General features: G+C 52.6%; 1 protein-coding gene across 9 annotated transcripts in view; it reads left to right on the forward strand.

Annotated features, from left to right (window-relative positions):
- Nucleotides 7-20,021, forward strand: part of CELF5 (CUGBP Elav-like family member 5) — a 32,771-nt gene continuing 12,756 nt past the window's right edge. Inside the window, exons 1-3 of one of the 9 annotated variants that reach the window (XR_002433025.1) lie at nucleotides 7-235; nucleotides 6,187-6,269; nucleotides 19,113-19,164. Coding sequence is in view for 8 of the 9 variants with exons in the window: in XM_021378740.1 (XP_021234415.1) it covers nucleotides 18,333-18,638; nucleotides 19,113-19,164 (358 nt within the window). In the remaining variant the exon portion in view is untranslated. Of the gene's footprint in view, nucleotides 236-6,186; nucleotides 6,270-16,623; nucleotides 18,639-19,112; nucleotides 19,165-20,021 lie in introns of those variants that run through there. The other 8 variants (XM_021378745.1, XM_021378740.1, XM_021378741.1 and 5 more) reach the window with 8 other exon arrangements.

A 20,021-nucleotide genomic window follows, 5' to 3' on the forward strand; every position in this document is an offset into this window, starting at 1 on the left:
CTCCCGCCCGCGCCGCAGCCCCCGCCGCCGCGCCGAGCCTCCCCCATGAGCAGCAGCGGCGGCGCGGAGCCCCCCGCGCAGCCCGACAGCATGAAGGACCTGGATGCCATCAAGCTCTTCGTGGGGCAGATCCCGCGCAACCTGGAGGAGAAGGACCTGAAGCCGCTCTTCGAGCAGTTCGGCAAGATCTACGAGCTCACCGTGCTGAAGGACCGCTACACCGGCATGCACAAGGGTGAGGGGTCCCCCGGCACGCGGCGGGGCACGGCCTGCTCGCGGGGACGGCTCCTCGTGGGTCCTGCGGGGCCACCCCACGCGCGACCCCCGCATTCTGCAGCCGACCCCCCCCCCCCCCCCCCCCCCCGGTTCTGCTTCCCCTCTTCCCCCCTCTCCCTCCTCAGGGGAGGATCGGCATCCCCGAGCCGCTGCCGAGGGACGCGGTCGGCACGGAAAGCTGGGCCCCACGGAGTCCAGCTGCAGCCCCACGGCTGCCCCCGCTGGGAGCCGGCCCCGGCTCGGTGCGTGGGTGCTGTGACAAAGGCGTCGGTGTGCGGCTGGCGGGTGTGTGGGTCACGGCCGCGGGTGGGCAGGTCACGGCCGCTGGCGCTGGGTCGGGAATCCCGCGGTACAGGAGCAGCGGTTTTCCCTGTGCTCTCAGCTCTCCTCCCTGGCTGTGATGCAGCAGTGCAATCGTAAAGTCTGTGTAACAAAGAATATTAGCAGTCGGTGTGCTATTTACTGTGGCCTTTAGGAGAGATGAGGGGCCTTCTTGGGTGCTGTCGCTGAAAGACCTTTAGTAGATGCAAAAAAGTTTGAGGAGGCTTGTTTAGCTACAATTATTGTTGTATTTGAAAGCTGTATTTTGAGTAGCTGTCGTGTTCTGCATGTCAGCTCCCTCTGTGGAGCAGTTCCAGCTCACCCTTAGCAGGTGTTTAGGATCTTACAATCAACCACTGCTCCGGCAATGAATGGGAATTCACAGAGCCCATTTGCTGTGCCATCTGATGGAGTGATCTCAGCACCACTCCCTGGCACGTTCAGAGCGAACCTGCAGGGAACCTACAGTAAGTACCCTTAAAGCTGTCAGTGCTCAGCCTGGGGAGCTGTGCCCTGAAATGATTTGTGATGGGGTCATGCGGTGGTGCACGCTGGAAGGAGTGTGCGTCGCGTCCAGCCCTGATGCATTTGGTTTCTTCCTGTTGTGGAGAAACCTTAAAAAACCCTGTGGGCGCTGCGGCAAGTCCAACAGTTCCGTACTGAACAGAGAGGGAAGGGGAATGCAGAAAGATAAGTTTATTTCCAAACAAAAGATCGAATCCGATCCCAATGGGAAGATAGAAAAGTTCCTCATTGAAGCCCGTCAGAGTTGGGCTGGCTTGGATTTAGCCAAAGATGGAAACGTGACGTGGGACTCGGAACCAAAATGTGTGTTTGTACGTGTGTGTGCATGGGACACAGCACAAACCTGTGCCCATCTGACGGTAAGCAGCGAGCTTTCAAAGCGGGCAGGAAGAGAACGGGCCCAAGGCATGAGCTGATGGCACACTTCATTGTGGCTGCCTTATTGAATATAGACCGTGTGGTCTGCGGTAACGTTCCTGGAGCCAGATCGTAGAGATCAGCCACTTAGATAAGGGAGTGAAGAAATCAGACTCACGATCTAGCATCCCTGGCCCCAGTATTCCCTCCCATCTTACTGGGTCTGGCTGTGTTGGTGTGCTGTGCAGGAGCTGCTTTGCTCCCCGTGCTATCGGCAGGAGCAGGGTGCTGGCAGCAGGTCCTGCTTAGGGCTTCGCAACCACACAGGGCCATGGAAGGCTTTGGCAAATGCTGTGCACCAATCCCTGCACCATACAGAAACCATCATCTTCCTGGGTAGGTTGAAATATTTTCTCTCCCCTTGTTCCCTGATCTGCAGCAAGATCCAATTGACGGTTCGCAAGCATCTTCCATCTGCTTTTTCCTTATCCAAAATGGGGAGAAGCACTCATCTGAGAGGCCAGCACTGCTGGCAAAGGCCATCAGCTTTTCTTGCAACCCCTTGCAGCTTGACACCAGGAGCTGAGCAGCTCCTTCTGCCCCCAGGGTGGAAGGAAAGGTGGAAAAAGAAGTGGTCTTTGTGCTCAGCCTGGGGCACTAAGCTGTGAGCTGGGCTTCCCCTGCGGGCTGTTCTTCACGTGTGCTGAGACTGGTGAATTTGGTGGAGGTAGAGGAGGGTCTTACAGGCATGGTGTGGTCATGAACTCAGTTACAACATGGTTTTGTTAGTGCCTATTAATGGTCTCAGTAACCTGGCTGCTGGTAGTTGATACTGTTCCAATCCCCTAATATTATTTATGAGGCAGTGTTTCTATTTATGTTAATCACAGGTACATTTGCATGTTAATGGCAGTGTTTTTCTCAATGCTAATGTTTCTACAGAAAGAGCAGGGAGGCATTTATTAGAACAGGCTCTTGGAATGGGTCAGAGGGCTCTGAGCAGGGAGAATCAAGAAGAAATTTTGGCCCCAGTTTCCAGGATTGGGCGAAATGCAGTCCCTACAAGGAGCGCTCTCGTGGATGGATTTCCTAGCAACGCCCATGGGAGAGGAAGCAGAGAGGCTGTAGTGTGAGAGACGGAGCTCAGCTGCTGGGGAATGGCAGGGACAGGAACAACCCTCTCAGGGGCATCTGGAGACAGGTGAGTGACTTTTCCAAAGGGCAGTAACAACCTCAGCCTCCTGTGCCTCACTGGCAGCTGAATTTTGACTCAGCTTCTGTAGGCTTGAAGATAAGCAGCCTGCTGACTCCGTGCTTCCCCTGCTGTAGCATTTGACGAGATTTTAAATGCTAAGTTGAATCTGGAAGGCCCTCTCTTCTGCAAACTGACAGGCTTTCCTTTCTCAAGGCTTTAGACTGCTGATGTCTGGAGTAACGTTTAGGATCTGAAGGGACTTAAATCCCAGAGCCAACGTGTGGTTTGGAGGTGGAATCAAGCGCGGAATGTCTTCTTTTTGCTGCAGCATCTTGCAAGCGGAACGAGGCTGGGTTCTGCTTACAGGGAGCTGGAAACCCTCCTGGAGCCTGTGGGAGTTGGATGGGCAGGTAGCAGTTTGACGCAGCTCAGCCTACGCGTGGTTCTCGGAGAGCAGCGCTCACACCAGCCCTGCAGCCCCTGCAGTTAGCCAGGGGCCGTGCAGCCATTGCCTCTTGGAAGCGGAGGCAAAACGTGAGGAAAATGCATGTTTGTCATCGACGGGGCATCTGATTTGGGGAGGGTGTGCTCCCAAGGTTTAGCGTGTAATTCGTGGGACAGGAAGCACTCTGTTTCAGACATCTGGTGGACATGGATCCAACCACGCGACCTGTGGAGCGGGTTTCCTGCTAACTTTGCCGTCCCGTTTCTTTCAGTACCCAACCTCCCTAAATCCCAGCCCTCTGGCTGTTTTTGCTGTCTTCCTTTTGTCCCTGTGCTGCAGACCAGCCCCTGAAGGCCGGCAACTGGTCGAGTTCATCCTCCCGTCCTGTTTGTCTTTTTGCAAGATTTAATGAACTAATTACTCACGGTCACGCGTGCAGGGGAGCTGAAGGAGAGCAGGTGCCAGAGGATGGCAAAGCAAAGTATTGCCATCAATAAATGCTCTCGCTGGAGGACAGAGTTGGCCTCCTGTGAGGTCTCTGTGCAGTAGCAGTGTGCCATCATTCTCCATCTCAAATAGTGGACAGCCTAGGCTGGGATTTTCAGTTGGACAGTCTGTGTTTGGTTTCCTGAGAGCCCCGGGCTCTTTTAGCACCATCTCAGCCAGCACAACTCGCTGGGTGGTGGAAGTGCCCGGAGTGGCACAAGCCTGGCACCCATTGACCCGAGTTTGCTGTTAACTAAAGCAGGAAATGTGAAATGGGAGTGACTAGGGCCCCTCTGCATCTCTGTGGTTTCTTTCTCACTGCTGAGGGGATTGGTGGTGAGAGAAGCGCTCTTGTCTTCTTTTCTGGGAGACACTGGTTCAATGTTTTAGGAGCCAAGGAACCCCCCAGTCATGGCAAGCAGGATCCTGTCACAGCATGGAATCCTGTTCTGCTTCCCTGAGCTCCTGGTACTTCTGCAGGCTTCACTGGTGCTCTGCTTACTGGCTGCATCCTCAGGAGTAGCAAGAGATAACATCTCTTCGGGGAGGAAGATGTTTTCCCCCAAGTATTTCTTTCCATTTACAGGCTTAGAGTGTAGTGCTTCTGCAAAACCCCTTCCTGCATTTCTGACCAGGGCTTTGCAAAGAGAATAACGCTGACTTCTGCATCCCGTCTCCAACACATCTGGCTGTGGGAGGACAGCGGTTGTGTTGTCCAAAGGGTGTAGCTGACCTTCTTTGCTCCCTGCTCTCCACAGCATCCTGGATTTCTGCCGCTTGGAAGCACGTGTGAGCTTCCCGAGTACAACAGGTTGATGAGCAGGCTTTTGTACGAGGTTAATGCAGACTGATGATCTCAGTGTAGTGTTGTGTGACTCGTCCCAGTCCTGCCAAGCAGCAGACCTTTGTGGCGGGTGGAAGCAGGCAGGCAAGCATCCATGCTCGGAACTTTGGTAACCAGGCCTCTAAATCTGCGCACGTCAGAAATGGGGCTTGGGCTCTGTGGTTACAACGGGTGCTTTTGTTTTGAGGGGTGAGAGAAAGCAAAGGGGTGCTTCTCCCCCAGGTGCAGCTGGCTTCCTTTGCTACCTACATGTTTCCTGTCCCTGCTGCATTTGTTAAATAAGCTGTGGATCCCACATCTGGCGTTGGTGCAGCATTCTCAGTTCCAAACCTGGGCAATAAGGAGCTTTAATTGAGGCCTCTAATCCTTGTGTGCTGTTCATGGAGGGTGGTGGCTTGGTGTTGTTTCATTTTCTAGCAAGAGCGGTAAGGACGGCTGTGATTTGCTCAGCTGCAGCAATTTCTGGGAGCTGGGAGGGAAGAACAGCATAATCCTGCTGCCATGGATTGGGATTGTCTTGAGCAGCTGGCTTCCACGTGGCCTAAAAACATTCTGTACCGTGGAGCAGAGGGAGAGCTCTGTGCAGGCCTTGTCCTGTGCCCACCCTGGGATCCATAGGGCGCTGAAGTGGCTTTGGAAGCAGAAGAGCTGGCTTTGTTTGGACTGTACCAATGCATGTGCAACCCCAGCACAGCCCTGGCCACGCTGGCATTCAGTGCCAAGCAGAAGGGATAAGTCTTGCTTTTGCTTAGGATGGGAAATGCCGCTGGGAATAGGAGGGGGATGTGTGAGGGAGTCACATGCATTCTAGCATTTGAGTCTGTTCTCCAGCGCTTTTCCCAACCTCGTCTGAAACAACTCAAGTGACAGAGCTCCAGGCAGTTCCCCAGGGACATCATTCCACAGTCTAATAAATTTCCCTCTGCTAGGACGTGTTTCTTGATAACCAGCCAATTTTTCTTCCTTTGGTTAGTTTCACTCGATTGTTCTTAGGATCAGAGCACCCAGAGATGATCCCTCTTCTTCCTGGAGGGACTACAGTTCTTCCCCTCATCCCAGATTCCAGTTTTAGGCTAAGATGTTGGGTCAGATCTTGGCTGAGAACGGCAGGATCTGGCCTTTTCCTGTTGCTTTACATCTCACTTCCTAAGTCAGCGCATGCAGAGTGCATTAGGCTTTGCTGTTCTCTCAGTTTCCCCTATCATGGATGTGTGTTCTCATGTGTGCACACTGCACGGGTCCAGCATGGCACAGAAAGCCACGTCTCTCCTGCTGCGGCTTTCTGGGGTTCCACAGGGCTGGATTGTGATGCTCTGTATCAGCCTAAAATCTCAGATGCTTTTGCTTTGTCCGTGACTTATTTTATTTTGTATCAGTAGTCGTACTGGTCCCCGTGCCCTTCTGTTCTTTGTGTCTTGGATGAGACCTGCGAGACCTTTCATGTTATTTCTTTGCCTTTTCCCCTAGAGACTGCAGTACCTCTAGATTTCATAACATTTGCTCCTTTAATTAGCAAACCTTCCACTCTCCCTCCGCTAAGATGCTAACGAAGAAGTCAGGTCTCACACAAGGGCTGTCCTGGGCACTCCATCTTTAGCAGGACACTTGGAACACAGGTCTGCTGGCACAGGCCAGAGTTTAGGTACCTTGGTCACCTGCTGTTACCAAAAAGAAATACCGTGTTAGTGTGCATCTGCAATTGCATGTTTAACTTGACGCTTACTGTGTCCACTGCAGGTTGTGCATTCCTCACGTACTGTGCCAGAGACTCTGCCATCAAAGCCCAGACAGCACTGCATGAACAGAAGACTCTGCCAGGGGTAAGTCCCAGTGCATTGTGCCTGCTGCTTGTACCGTGGTTGTTGGGGAGGGAGCAAGGGTGAAAATGGCTTGGGGAACAGGAGTGTGTTTTGGGGGTTAGAACAGAGATGAGAGCCAAAGCACAGAGCTGCTCTTCGCCCAGCTGCTGCTGTTTGTCTGCCCTGCCAAGGCAGCCCCATGTAACTCCAGCCAAGCTGATTTCTTTGCTGTTCCTCAGTCTCTGTGGTGGGATGTGGCACCTCCAGCTATCTGTTACTGTCACTAGGGAGCTGTGGTGCTTTTGGGGTGAGGCGTGTGTCCTCAGCCTGCATGGTGACCATGCTGGGAAGCTGACAGGAGTCACGACACAAAGTACCAGATCCTTGTCTTCCAAGAGCACAGAAGTTGCTGGTCCATCTGCTCCCAGTCTGCTGGCGCCTTTAAGGTGCCTGGGCACTTTGTTGGGTGGATCTGTGCAGCACCCAGCATGACTTCTCATGCAGTGGCTGACCTCCATCAGCTTCTCAGATGGAGAAATATACTTGGCATGTCCCGTAGTTTGGAAAAGCAATGAGTTATATAGATGAAACCAATCCTGCTGAGCTAGCTGTGGCTTATCCCTCAGGTGAGTCCTGCTCATTTCACAGCTGTGCAGGGAGCAAAGTGCAGGAGGGATCCCAGGCAACCAGGTGTTTTGGATCAGGTCCCTCGTTGCAGGCAAGCCTCTGCTTCCTTGGAACCTGCTAGTGAGCTGGGAGTTTTGAATCGCTGCCATTCCTGCTTCTGTGAAGTGTTAGGGCTTTGACTGGGCAATTCCCTCGCTGTGCTGAGAGGGTTGAGCAAACGCATTGGGAAGATTCATTTGTAGTTGAGTAGGTGGAGGAGTTGGGTACTTGTAGACAGAAGCTCGCAGGAGGCCCTGAGTGCTCAAGGCAACAGGATAATTAATGTAAACCAGTGGTCTCTGGAGAAGGGTTAGAAATTCTTAGCCATAACGTTTCCTTTTTAACCCACACAGGTCCAGACTGCTCCCCTCCCCTCTCCCAGCTCCCCTGAACACCTCTGTGCACACGTGTATTTCTCTGTTCATGTATCTGTGCTCTCTTTTTTCTATGGGTCTGTGTTGCCATTAGAGGGCCGGAAAATGTGCATATCTTGATTGCCACGTGATAGAATCTTTGCTGTTTCAGGTTATATGAGGGCAGCAAAGGGGCAGAGTGCAGATAGCCAGGTTCTCAGCTGTGAATTGAGTTAATTCTGTGTAATCTGCTGTGTGCAGTGGTCCCGGGCAGAGCAGGCAGTCTATAAGACATAGCCAAAGGATGGAGGAGCAGCTGTGATGAGTCATGGTACAGTGCTGTGACACAGCGGACAGGAGACAGCCATGTCCCTGCCCAGGGTTAGAGAGACCCTGACAAGTTATTCCTGTGGGGCTCAGCACATTCAAGGCAATCTCAGTTTTGCTGCACTCCTGCATTGAGAATCTGTTGCATGTTCTGCTGTGTTCTCTGCTGTTTGTGCTGTCAGTGGTTATGGAGCCCTGCACGGGGCGGTGTTTAAAGCAGCAGTGCAAAGCGTGTTTATCTGGGATGTGTTGATCTAAAGGCTTATTTCGTTAAGGGAGGTGTAAGAAAATGTAGTGTGTGCTAGCTGAGTGCTTCTAAACATGTGAATCTTGAGACAGTTAATGAGCAACGTGCTGTAATTAAGCTTCAGGATTAAGGTACAGATGAATTGTGCTGTATTTGGAGCTGTCGATCTTCAGGCTGGCAGCGTATCACTTTATCAGATTTCATTCCTCTTTTGGGAATTCCTTCTGTGAGCAAGAGGGCAGAAGGTCATTTTGACCACTTCAGACACTGGTCATTTAGAGATGGTCACTACCAGAATGAAACAGACCTCTCTTCTGATTTGGGCAGAGCTGATCTTAGCATGGACATGGGCTGCTTGACCTGGGGCAGCTTCCAGCCCCCTTTTCTTAATCTGGATTGCTTGTTTCCGTAGAGTATCACCCATCCCTCTGACTCAGTTGGTCATAAAGAATATTCTGGAACTTAGTCACAGGCAAGTGTGCTGGGTAAGTGATTGTTTCCCTGTTGTGGGAACAAGGCTGTGACATTTCTTCTGTGTGCGTTCACATCTGGAACGTCTTCTCAGGGACTTCGGCAAAAATTCTCACCAAAAAAAATGGTGAGGAGCCTGGCATAGGACAGAGAGCAGAATGTAGTAGACCACACCTCTGGGATTTCAGTACATGGGCTGTGGTCTGCATTTTTTTTGTTCATTTTACCCATTTATTGTCTTATTACTGCAAAGAGAATAGCAGGCAGAAAGTTGAAGAGCACATAATGTTGGTGTGGGGGTAACGTAAACTTTAATCTGAATGCATGACCAAGGATCAACACTTTCAGAGACGGCAAAGGTTGGAACAGACGGACCATGACTTTGTTGGTTGTCCTGCACTTGCCATTGTATTGGAATCATAGAATCAGAGAATTGCTCAGGTTGGAAAAGACCTTCACGATCATCAGGTCCAACCTCAGCCTAACCATACTGCCCTAACTCTAACAATCCACCGCTAAACCATGTCCCTGAGCACCACATCCAAACAGTTTTTAAACACATTCAGGGATGGTGACTCAGCCACCTCCTTGGGGAGCCTGTTCCAGTGCTTCACAACCCTTTCTGTAAAGAAGTTTTTCCTGATCCCCAGCCTAAACCTCCCCTGGTGCAGCTTGAGGTCATTTCCCCTCATCCTCTTACTGGTGAGAAGAGACCAGTCCTGCTCTCGCAGCAATCACCTTTCAGGTATTTGAAGAGAGCAGTGAGGTCTCCCTTCAGCCTCCTCTTCCCCAGACTAAACAGCCCCAGTTCCTTTAGTCTCTCTTCGTAGGCCATATTCTCCAAGCCCTTCCCCAGCCTTGCTGCCCTTCTTTGGACCTGCTCCAGCACCTCCATGTCCTTTCTGTACTGAGGCGCCCAAACTGAACCCAGTACTCGAGGTGAGACCTCTCCAGCACCGAGGACAGGGGCAGGATGACTTCCCTCGTCCTGCTCACCACACTGTTCCTGATCCCAGCCAGGATGCCATTGGCCTTCTTGGTCACCTGGGCACTCTGCTGGCTCGTATTCAGCTGACAGCCCATCAGCACACCAAGGTCCCTTTCTGTCAGGCAGCTTTCCAGCCACTCCTCCCCAAGCCTGTAGGTTTGCCTGGGGTTGTTGTGACCAAAGTGCAGGACCCGACACTTGGCCCTGTTGAAACTCATACGCTTTACCTTGGCCCATCGATCCAGTCTATCTAGGTCCCTCTGCAATGCCTTTCTACCCTCTGGCAGATCAACACTCCCTCCCAGCTTGGTGTCATCTGCAAACTCACTGAGGGTGCACTCAATCCCCTCATCAAGATCATTGATAAAGATGTTGAATAGAAGCGCCCTCAGTACCGAGCCCTGGGTGACACCGCTCGTGACTGGCCACCAACTGGATTGAACTCCATTGACCACAACTCCTTGGGCGCAGCCATCCAGGCAGTGTTTCACCCAGCAGACTGTATGCCCATCCAAACCATGGGCAGCCAGCTTCTCCATGAAAAGCAACACAAGGAGTCAAGTACTCCTCTTTGTTGGTCTCAGTGCAGTGACCGGACCGGTGGTTGATCTCAAACAAATGACTTTCTTGGTCTGGACTGTACTTGTGGTAATGACAGACGTAGGGAAATGCTTTGATACGGTTTCTTGTAGGTCCTTAGGCTGTGAGCGTGCAGCTTGACAGGTGAGCTGGAGCAGGGCTGCTGGATTCCCTTCCCACATCTGTCACTGGGTTTGCACTACACCCATGCGTGTATTGTATTACCTGTGCCCTCTGGGTTGGATGCAAGGGTTGCCAGCCTGAGGAGCACTGCCACATTGCTCCTGCAGTGTCATGCCTGCAGTCTGGCTGTCCTGAGGTTTTAAATGGCTGCTAATTACTGTAGGGTTTCTGCATAAATCAGTAGAAGTCGCCGTGGTCTCTGTTGGCTTTCACGGTGTTTCTGGCAAGTTCTCCCTTCCGGGGATGAAATTCTTGTTGCACTGTGGCTTTTATTTCATCTGTTTATCTTTAAATATGTGGCAGCTAAATAGAATCCAAGTGTTAAAATAGCTTATTTTGGACAGTAAGGTTTAGCATCTTTTTCTGAAAGTAGCCAGATTTTCAGTTCACACTCCCTTTCCTAAGGCGTTGGTATGCTCGGGGTGTAAAGCAAGGAGGCTGTCAGCTGTGTATTGCATTATCTGAAACTTGTGTTCAGAGGTACAGAACACCTGTGTCGTCACCAGAACTGCTGCCTGTCCAGTCTGGAAGTAACAAGTGCATGGATTCTCCCTTGGGGAAGGAACGATGCAGCTTCCAAGAATAGAGAGGTAAAGTCTGCAAGGTTTGGAGGAAGACAAGCAGCCCGTGGAGGCTGAACAGAGCCAGATTCTTTGGATCTGAAGTGCAGAGAGAAAACCAAGCCCTCGTGTTCCTTCTTAAATCTATTGTCCTCTTCAGCTGCCAGCCAGCCTAGCAGCACAGCGTTTCACCTCCTCACTGCTCCCTGGCACACTCCTCTCTAGCTCAGTGAAATGATATTATATCTCAATAACCCATGCCTTTGATTTGTGATTGTGCCTTCACTTTGCTGAGTTCTGAAAGGAACTGGAGAGGTTATTAATGACACACAGTGATCACACACCAAGTTAAAGCCTCTTGCTAAGTGAAATTTGAGGGAAAAGCAGCCAGCTTTTCAATATTTCGCAGAAACGCTTTGTGTCGCTTTTCATTTGCAGCTAGACAGTTGCAAATTACGTAAAATTGCTCCTGAAGAAGGGGAAGAAGAATAGAAGGAGAGAAAGGGAGGGAGGATTTTTAAAAAAGTAATTCTTCTGGCAAGATACGGTTACTGTTTTATTTCTATGCAGAACAAAGAAGGGCTTGCTGAAAGGTAGGAAAGTAAGTGGCAGAAATTGGTATTGATCCAAGCTGGGAATATGGGCAGTTTGAGAGCAGCAGTGGAGGCACTGAAATGCAGGGAAAGAACTCATGGATGCAGCGAGGGCTTGGGAATGCAGGGACACGGGAGTGGAAAATTACGGACAGCAGCAGCACTAGAGCAGAGAGAGACTCTGGGAATGCACCAGAGGTTGAGATGCAGCAGCAGTAACTCACATGGCTGGGCATCAGGATTAATGCAGAGACACAGCAGCGACTGAGTGGAGAGCATCCCTGTGGGCAGGCTGTGCCTGCGCTGCCAGGACGTGGGCTGCCTCAGGATCCACAGCACGTGATGATACAGGTGTCTGAGAGGGTTCGGTAGAGAGGGCAGAGCATCTGATTCTCCCCTTCTCTTTTGTCCAAGCAATTGTGCGAAGCCAACCTGGAGCAGTATGTCTGAGATGGTTTATTTGTGTGAAAAGAACAGGGCGTTGCAGCTGGCAGCACTGGGGTTGGTGCTGGGGGGTGCAGTGTGTGATCTGAGTGTTGGCCGGGGGCTGACGCTGGGCTACACTTGTTTGAGGTGGTCTTTGAGGTTTGAACCCTTGGGCAGAGCAGGGTGGAGAATTTCTTCTTCCGCTGCAGGTTTGCTGGGTGCTATCTCAGCGGATTCACCAGGAAGCCACACGACTTTATCAGTAGGAGGGAGCAGTGCAGAGAGCGTGTGAGGCTGTCTCAATGAAATGGCAGCGATGCGACGGCACCGGGCTGAGCAGCCCCTGGGCAGGCAGCAGCACAAGTGCCCATTCACTGCAGAGGTGAATGCAAACGCTCATTTTATCCAAGATTTGGCTCAAGGGGCTGAGAACTAACAGCAAGGCAAGGCAGCAGCCCTACGAAGTACACACCCTGAAGAGGCAGAGGGAGAGCAAGCTGCCAAGGCAAACATTGCTTCTTGCAGCCTACGGAGATGGAAGGATAATGAAATTAAAGATCAGCACCCATTCCTACATGCTGTTCAGAAATGCACATGCAGGTTCTGTCATGTGCACAAGGAGCCTCCCGTTCTCCCTAGACGTTGCTCCCCTTTGCTCAGCTGGGCTCTCACAACTTGTAGCACAGAGCTAAGGCTTTTGTCTCCCAGAGCTGGCATATTTTCTGGCAAACTCACCTAAGGTCATGAGCACGCTGCTGTGTGTCTCCTCTGCTGTAGGAGAAATGTTCCCAAGGTGAAGACAAGAGAAGATGTAGGAACAAAGGACAAAGGAGAGGTGGAGAAATAGAGCATGGTAAGAGGAGGGAGGAGACTCTTGGAGAAAGGTCTGTGAAGTCATGGAATGGCTTGGGTTGGAAGACCATCTAGTTCCAACCCACCTGCCCCGGGCAGCATTGCCAGCCACTAATTCAGGCACTAGATCAGGTTGTCCAGGGCCTCATCCAGCCTGGCCTTGAGCACTTCCAGGCACGGGGCATTCACATCTTCTCTGAGAAGTGCAGAAATCCTGGAACAGGAATCTCTGGGAAAGTAGGTCATACCTTTCCCTTCTCATCCTGTTCCTGTTCAGATGTTGCCTCTTCTGCCCCCCTAGAGGCCCACCTGGTACTCCTTCACCCTCAGCAGCCAGGAGCAGCACCAGGCTCCCCTGCCCTGCTGCTGGACAGCCGTGCCTCTGGCAGAGCCCTCCCAGGTGTGAAGGAACGAGGTGCTGCCAGGAATCCCTGGAGATGAAGGGCAGGGGGCTCAGGAGCTGCTCCCACAGACCCTGAAATGGAGCTGTGCAGAATCCCACTAGTGACTGATGCCTGCCAGCCTGCTGTAACCCCACTTACTAGAACATTTTGAGCCCTACGTGTCAGCCAGTTGTTCACTCATTGAATTGTGCATTCGTGTAGCTGGATGCTGGACATTTTGTCCAGAAGCATACTGTGAGAAACAAAGCTTTGCTGCAATCCGAAAAAGAAGACGTTGCCTGGCTTCCCTTGGTCAACAACATGGGTAACCTTGGCATAAAAGGAAATTAAGTTAACTAAACACGTGAACCTGTCTCTTGAACCCCCTCTTGGCTATGACCAATGACCACATTGTCTTTCAAGTATTTTTTCAATAACTCTCAGAGTAATCTCTGTAATTCTGCCAGGCACTGAATTGAGACTGACAGGCCTGCAATTACCAGGGTCTTCTTTCTGGTCCTTCTTGAAAACTGGGACAAAGTTTGCCAGCTTCCACTTGACTGGGACCTCTTCAAATTCCCAAGACTGTTGAAAAATAATTGAGAGAGGTCTTACAATGACACCAGCTGGCTCTTGGAGTACTGTGGCATGAATCCCACTGAGCCATGTACTTGCATGCATCCACCTGGAGCAGCAAATCCTGCACAAGCCTGGAGTTGGTTGGAGGTTTATCATTCCCACAGACACAGTCCTGCAACTCAGAGCTCTGGGGATGCCAGGCCCCATCACTGCTGTGTGTCAGTGGTGTGCTATTCCTATTGACATCTGCCAGGCTGAAGTCACCCATAAGGACAAGGGCAGCTGATCTGGAGGCATCTCTGAGTTCCTTAAAGAATAATTCATCAGTGTCACCTTCCTGGCTGGGTGGCCTGTGGTAGACTATGGTAGACAGCCCTGCCTGTCCCTGCTGAAGAGCCCAGAACCGTGCGTGGTGACACGCCATCGCAGGACTCTTCCCACCCAGTCTCGCTTATTCCTCACTTATGCCAAAAATCTGTGGCTTTTTGAGTGCCAGGATGGCCTCTCATGGGCTTGGCAAACTTGATAGAGAAGCTTTTGGAGTTGTCTGTTCCTTCAGCCCTGTCTCACAAGAGTGGGGAGGAATAGAAGGTGGGGGGCAAAATACTGCTCTTCTTTCCACTGCTGAAAGTCCCCTTGAAACCACAAAGGTACTCACTGGATCTGGCCCAGAAATTTTCTTCCTTTTGCTTCCAGGGGTTCACTTGGTGTCCTAGCACCTGTAGAAGATTTGAAATTTTCTCACCTTAAAGCTCTTTTGCCTTTCTGTGGCACTGAGCACAAGTGACAGAAAGAGCTCAGAGCAGCAGGGAATATCATGCAGTGTCCTCCTTGGTGCTCTGAGACACCGGGGAAGGAGCCCCATCAGAACAGCATGGCCATGGATCCCAAGAGCCCGAACTGATGATGTGTGCATGCCAAAGCCACGCACGTGGCAGGGGCTGTCTTTGCTGCACTGGGCTGACCTCCCCCCTGGTTGTCTGATGCTAACGCGCAGTAATGGTGCTGTCACTTCCACAGACCTATCAAGAAGATGCAAAGGCTTTGAGTCACAGCAATAAGTTTCTTGCCTGGCTCCCAGAGCAGCGCTAGCTGGAGAGGGGGCAAGGAGAACTGGCTGTGTTAAGGGAGAAGGAACACAGAGCAGCCACTGTGTGTGTATCATGGCCACGCACTCGAGTGGCTGCTCACTGAGTCCTGCGTGCATTGCACTTCGGGGGGTTGGGGGGATAGCTAGGATAGCTCCCCTGCTCTGTGCTGGGGAAAGTACCTCCCAGAGAAGCCTGTGGGACAAGTTCCTCAGCTCTTCCTGGTGACACAAAGCATTAGGGTGAGTCTTTCTTTTGTGTGGAGACTGGACCTCCATCATCCTGTGCCTTGGATTCTTCCACCTGCAGCACAGCTCTCATTATTATCCTCGTCCCCTCTGAGTGGCACTGGACGGGGTGAATTCATCAGCAGCCCTTGGAGCTGTGCTGGAGCGGAGCTCATTGCTAACGTTGCTCATTGCTGCGTGAGACCACGTCCCTTCCCCATGAAGGCTGGTCCTTCTGTGTAGGGCTAAGGTACACCGAGACACCAGGGCATCAGTGGAAAGAGCAAGCAGGAGACCTGGGCACCAGCCCGTCACTGTCTGTATTCCCCACCAGATGCTGAGTTCGGGTGAGCAAACCAGCATTTAACTTTGTGTGCACAGCTGGAATTGATTCCAATCATCATGCAGGGCATCTTTAGCTGGCCGGCAGAGGACCAGCCCACAGCCTACAAAACCTGAAATCCCAGGACCTAATTCTGCCAATGGCCTTGGATGCCTTTTGGTTCCTGAAGTCCCAGAGGAGCCAGCCTGCATCATGTGTTTAATGCGCTCTGCCTCTGACCCACTTAACACTGTGAGGTTCCCCTGCATTGTACCTGGGGGGCTATTCTACATAACTTAACTCCTAATTAATAGAGAGGCTTGCCCTGTCGTCCATGGGGGCTGTCTCTCTCTATCTGCAGTGTGAAAGCTGGAAAAACAAGAGGTAGCTCTCTCTGCTCCTCCTGGCAAATGTGGCTGCTGGATGGCTGAGCTGCAGGCAGCGCTGGGAACGTGGGTTTGGGGAGCGGAGCGGGGACAGGAGCAGTGTGCTTTGGGGTGAGGGGCGGGCATCTGGCCAGCGTGGATCTGCCGGCGTGTGCCAAATGTGGACGTGTGGTATTCTTCGGAAATGAACAAATAGGTTACGTTTTAAAGCCCAGCTAAATAATTTAATGAGGAAAAATTAAGCTCAGCTCGCGAGGCGGGCACAGCCTCGTAAATCGTGTGTGTTCACGTGTGGTTGTGTGCTTGTGTGGTATAGGCACGCGTGCCTGTGCACTTGCATCTCTGGCACTTGGGATCCGAGGCAGGCACGTGCTGCCTTTGGCTGTGATTCCGGGCCTGTACAAACCTGGCTGTTGTGGGCCCAAGCGTCCCTGAGAGCTGTGCAGCCTGAGGTGGTGACCAGAGGATGAAAGAATGCTCACTTCCAGAGCTTGGCTGCTCAGACTGAAAGCACGACCTGCCCGCCGTCCTGCTTCTGAATACCTTCCTCACGTGGAAGAGGTGATGTTTGCCCATCCTTTCTGTGCATTCCTATTGGCCATCCTTTCTGTGCATTCCTATTTCCCGTCCTTTTCTGTCCCATTCCTGCTGGGCACAGAGCTCTTTGCCAAGACCAGGATACGATTTTTGGATGCTGCAGAGACACTTCCAAGACCTTTGGTGATGAGTTAAAGCAACTGTGGATTCCCTTTGTGTTTGTAGGCTCACATCTCTGCTTGAGAGGCCTTTGATATTTTGTTCACCTTCAGTGGCAGCGTGGGACTTGGAAGCATTAAAGCCGTGGTCTTGCTCGTGGAAGCCTCAGTGTATCCAGTTCTCTGCAGCGGGGGCCGTGCCTGCCTCCCCCTCATTTGGGAGCTCTCATTTCGGGAAGCAGCAGCAGGCAGAGAATCCTGCTGCTCTCCTCCCAGCCTCAGCATCTGGACCAAATCCTTGCGTCTTGTTTTCTCCTCTTTACCCACATCTGTTGGGGCACACGAAGTCCAGACCTCAGTGGGTGGTTCTCAGCTTGCGGGGAAACGTGCATCCCTTGGCTGTGGGCTCGGTGTGACGCCGGTGGTGAGTCCCCCATGCCCTGCTCTGGGGCTGTGTCAAGCAGTCAAGGGAAAAGCTGTGGGGTGCAGAGCACCGTGTGCTTGCTCTCCCCCTAGGATGCCTCTGCTTGCCGCAGCCAGGCACTGCTGGCAGGCTGGCACTGGTGCTGACCCGTGGTGCTGTGCTGGCATCGGTGCTGGCACCTCTGCGGTCCTGCAGCCGTGGCAGCGTGGCCGTGCTGCGGGCTCACCCTGCTGGGGCCCGGCAGGCTCTGGGGAGGGGGAAGGGGTGGACAGATGGATGGAGGGGGCCCCCTCCCCGGAGATCATACCAAAATGTCTCTTTTCTGCAAAGCGGAGGGAATGCCCCCAAGAGCTGGTTTCCATGGCAACCACAAATGTCAGGTTCCATGCGGTGAATAACCGTTTCCATGACGACACCTCCTTTCCCCAAGGTGCTTGGAACTGGAGTGACAGCCCTTTTGGGGGAGGGGACGGGTGAGCTGTCCCCAGGTACCGAGCCCCCTCCTTCACCCCCCTCCTCGTGCTTTTGGCTCCTTGCCCTGGGCTGTCAGCCCTAGCATCCCTAGGTGCCTCTGTACCCGTGCGGGGGGGTGTGATGCTCTTGGCTTCAGCAGCATCCCTTCCTCCCTCCCTGCCCCCCAATGAATTTGCTCCACATAGGAGATGAGATCCGAGCCTGCCCCTCCATCTCCCTCCCCATCTGTTTAGCTTAATCCTGGTTTTGCTTCCTGGGTAGAGACAAAGCTATTTCTCCATGCTGCGAGGAGCAGCGGGAGGGAGGTGGGCAGCCACTCCTCCTGGCTCCGCGCAGAGCTCGCTCTTCCAGGCGCACATCTGGGCTGCCTGTCCTCTCCCAGCCCGGCCCAGCCTTACAACCGGAGGCTGTAGGAGCCGCCACATCTCAGCCAGGAGATCTGGGGCTTTCTGGAGCAAAATCTCACCGCCTCCTTCTGAACCCTGCCCCACATCCTACGGAGCTCATGGGCTGAGGGAGATGCCAGGTCCTCGGCTGCAGCTCAGAGGCTGGTGAGTGCCAGCGCTGCACATGCTGGGGCCACCTGGCAGCACAGCAGGATGTTGGGGGCTCTGTAAACCCGTGCATTTGATCCGGAGCAGGAAAGGGATCCTCAGCTTCTCCCTTTTCCCTGAATGACACAGCAAGTCCTGGCAGACAGGGTTGAAGCCAGCACTGCTGCCTGCCATAGCAGCCTTTCTTTCAGGTGTTGCCAGCCAGCTTCTGCAGCCCCACCTCGCTCCTTGAGGCCAGGACAGTGCAACCCAGGGATGCTCCCAGCTTTGGCTTCATTCTGCCTGAGATCCACCAGGCAGTGCAAGCCAGCTCGTGGCCCTGGGCTGCCCCAGGTGCTCTCCCGTTCTCAGCCATCAGCTGTGGCCTGCTGGCTGCCACCTCTGTCCTGTAAGCTGCTGGGTTACCTGACAGGTTTCCTCCAGCTGCTGTGAATACGGGCTCTGCTTTGGTTTTCTAGCCAGCCTGGCTCAGTCACCACTGTGACAGCATTTTGCATGCTGGCTTCTAAACACATTTCAGTTTGTGACTTTTAAGGCTTGATTTTGTTCTCTGTTTTGTTTCCTAAGAGAGGGGGTAGAGCATTACTTGACCTGCAGCTCGCGTGTGGGTCTACCCTGCAATATTCCTGATGATTTTTGCATTGTGAATGTCACTGCTTCAAGTCATTGTCAGCCTCTGTGAATGATGCTGTGAGACGTGGAATGAGATGTGCTGTGTGGAAATCTGCCTTGTACACCAGTGCTCAGAGGCTGTTCTGGCTCAGATGGATCCTGCTAGCCTGGGAAGGAAGCTGCAGTTTCTCTTCCCTTTTTGGGCAGCACAGGACACGCCAGCACGGCACCATCCAGCTGACCAGTGTTCTGCAGATCAGCCAGTTAAAGCTGTGGGTTACTTAATCCAGCTGCTCCTGGGTAGAGTTATCTATTTATCTCACCTGGAGAGTGCTCATGTCCCGTGGCCTGAGCTGTGGCTGTCGCTGCTGGTTGAGTCATTGCTGATGGCTGCAGGAGAGGTAAGCAGCTCTTCTCCACAACCAAACCCGAGGATTTTTTGTCCCTTTCAAGCAGTGCATTCCCCCCGCAGTCAGGAGACACTGCTGGAGAGCAACGCTGCCCTTCTTAGAGCCTCCCTGGAGCACAGAGCATGCTCTGACTGCAGGGGGACTGGGGAGGGGGAACTGCAACCTGCCTGCTTGCTGCACTGCTGCTAGTCCCATTCACAGGCATTCTGTCTTCTGTCTGGAGGAAGCAGAAGTTCGTGCACACTGGGCATATCCAGGAGATCCTGGTTTCCTTTCGAGAAGTCTGAAATCCACGTGAGCCCTTCTCCAGGGGCTCCATTTGCCATCGCAGTGTCTCAGTTCCCTTCTGCTGCTCTCCTGCCCCGCACAGCAGGCAGAAAGGGGCACCCGGTGCCGCTGCCGTCAGCGCTGCGTGCCGGGCACGTGGGCCATGCTCTAACCCTCTGCCTTTCTTTCTCGTTGCAGATGGCACGCCCGATTCAGGTGAAACCCGCAGACAGCGAGAGCCGTGGAGGTAGTTGTCATCTCTCCTTGTTCCTCCTTTGGTGGCTTTGTGCTTGTGAGAGAGATGGAGAGAAGAGATGCAGAGCCCTGACCTGGCCTCCCCCTCCCCGCAGGCTGTGTGAATGGATGTTTGTGTGTGGCACGGATTTAGGGCGGCTGATTCTCATGCCTGCAGCTTGCCCGTGGCTGCTGGGCTGGTTCAGGGCCCAAGTGCCATTGCAGAAAAGAGCCTGAGATGAAGTGTGTCTGGAGGAAAAGGAGCCTGAGTTTAAGGCTGAGATGGAGGAGCTGGCAGCCTGCAGGGAAGCAGCTCGCTTAGAGCTGTGCGTACTGAGCGGTTCAGGGCTGGGAGACTGAGATCAGGAGAATATTTCTTAAATTAATGGGAAGCTTACAGCAGCTCAGACGCTTCCTCGAGGCGGAGAAGGTTTGCAGCTCCCGCCCTTTCCAGATTTATGGATGTTTTGCTGCTTTTCCTTGTCTTACTGGCACATTTCTTTTCCCCTTCTTCCATTCCTGCATCTGCCTCTCCATGTGCTGCCTCTGAAAGCAGTTTGCTGGTGGGGAGAATTTGTGCAAGACTATTTGTTCCCGCGGGGCAGCATGTCCTGCATGCTGGGTTTAGATTCAGAAGACTTTTGTTTGGGGTTTTCAGGGGTTGTTTCCAAGCAGTTGGTCGTTTCCAAGCAATTTTGCCTATTGCCCCAGCAGAAACAGGAGATATGTTTGGTAATATTTTTTCACAAACGCGTGTATTTCTGTTTGTGTGATCCTCCTTTAGAAAAACCAAAAAGTTTATCTGTTTAGGTCAGATCTTTTTTTTTTTTTTTTCCCAAGTAGAATCTGTTGCTTTTTTGCTGTTTTCTTGGG

This window comes from Numida meleagris, chromosome 27, assembly GCF_002078875.1.
Source record: "Numida meleagris isolate 19003 breed g44 Domestic line chromosome 27, NumMel1.0, whole genome shotgun sequence".
In the NCBI taxonomy this organism is placed as follows: domain Eukaryota; kingdom Metazoa; phylum Chordata; class Aves; order Galliformes; family Numididae; genus Numida; species Numida meleagris.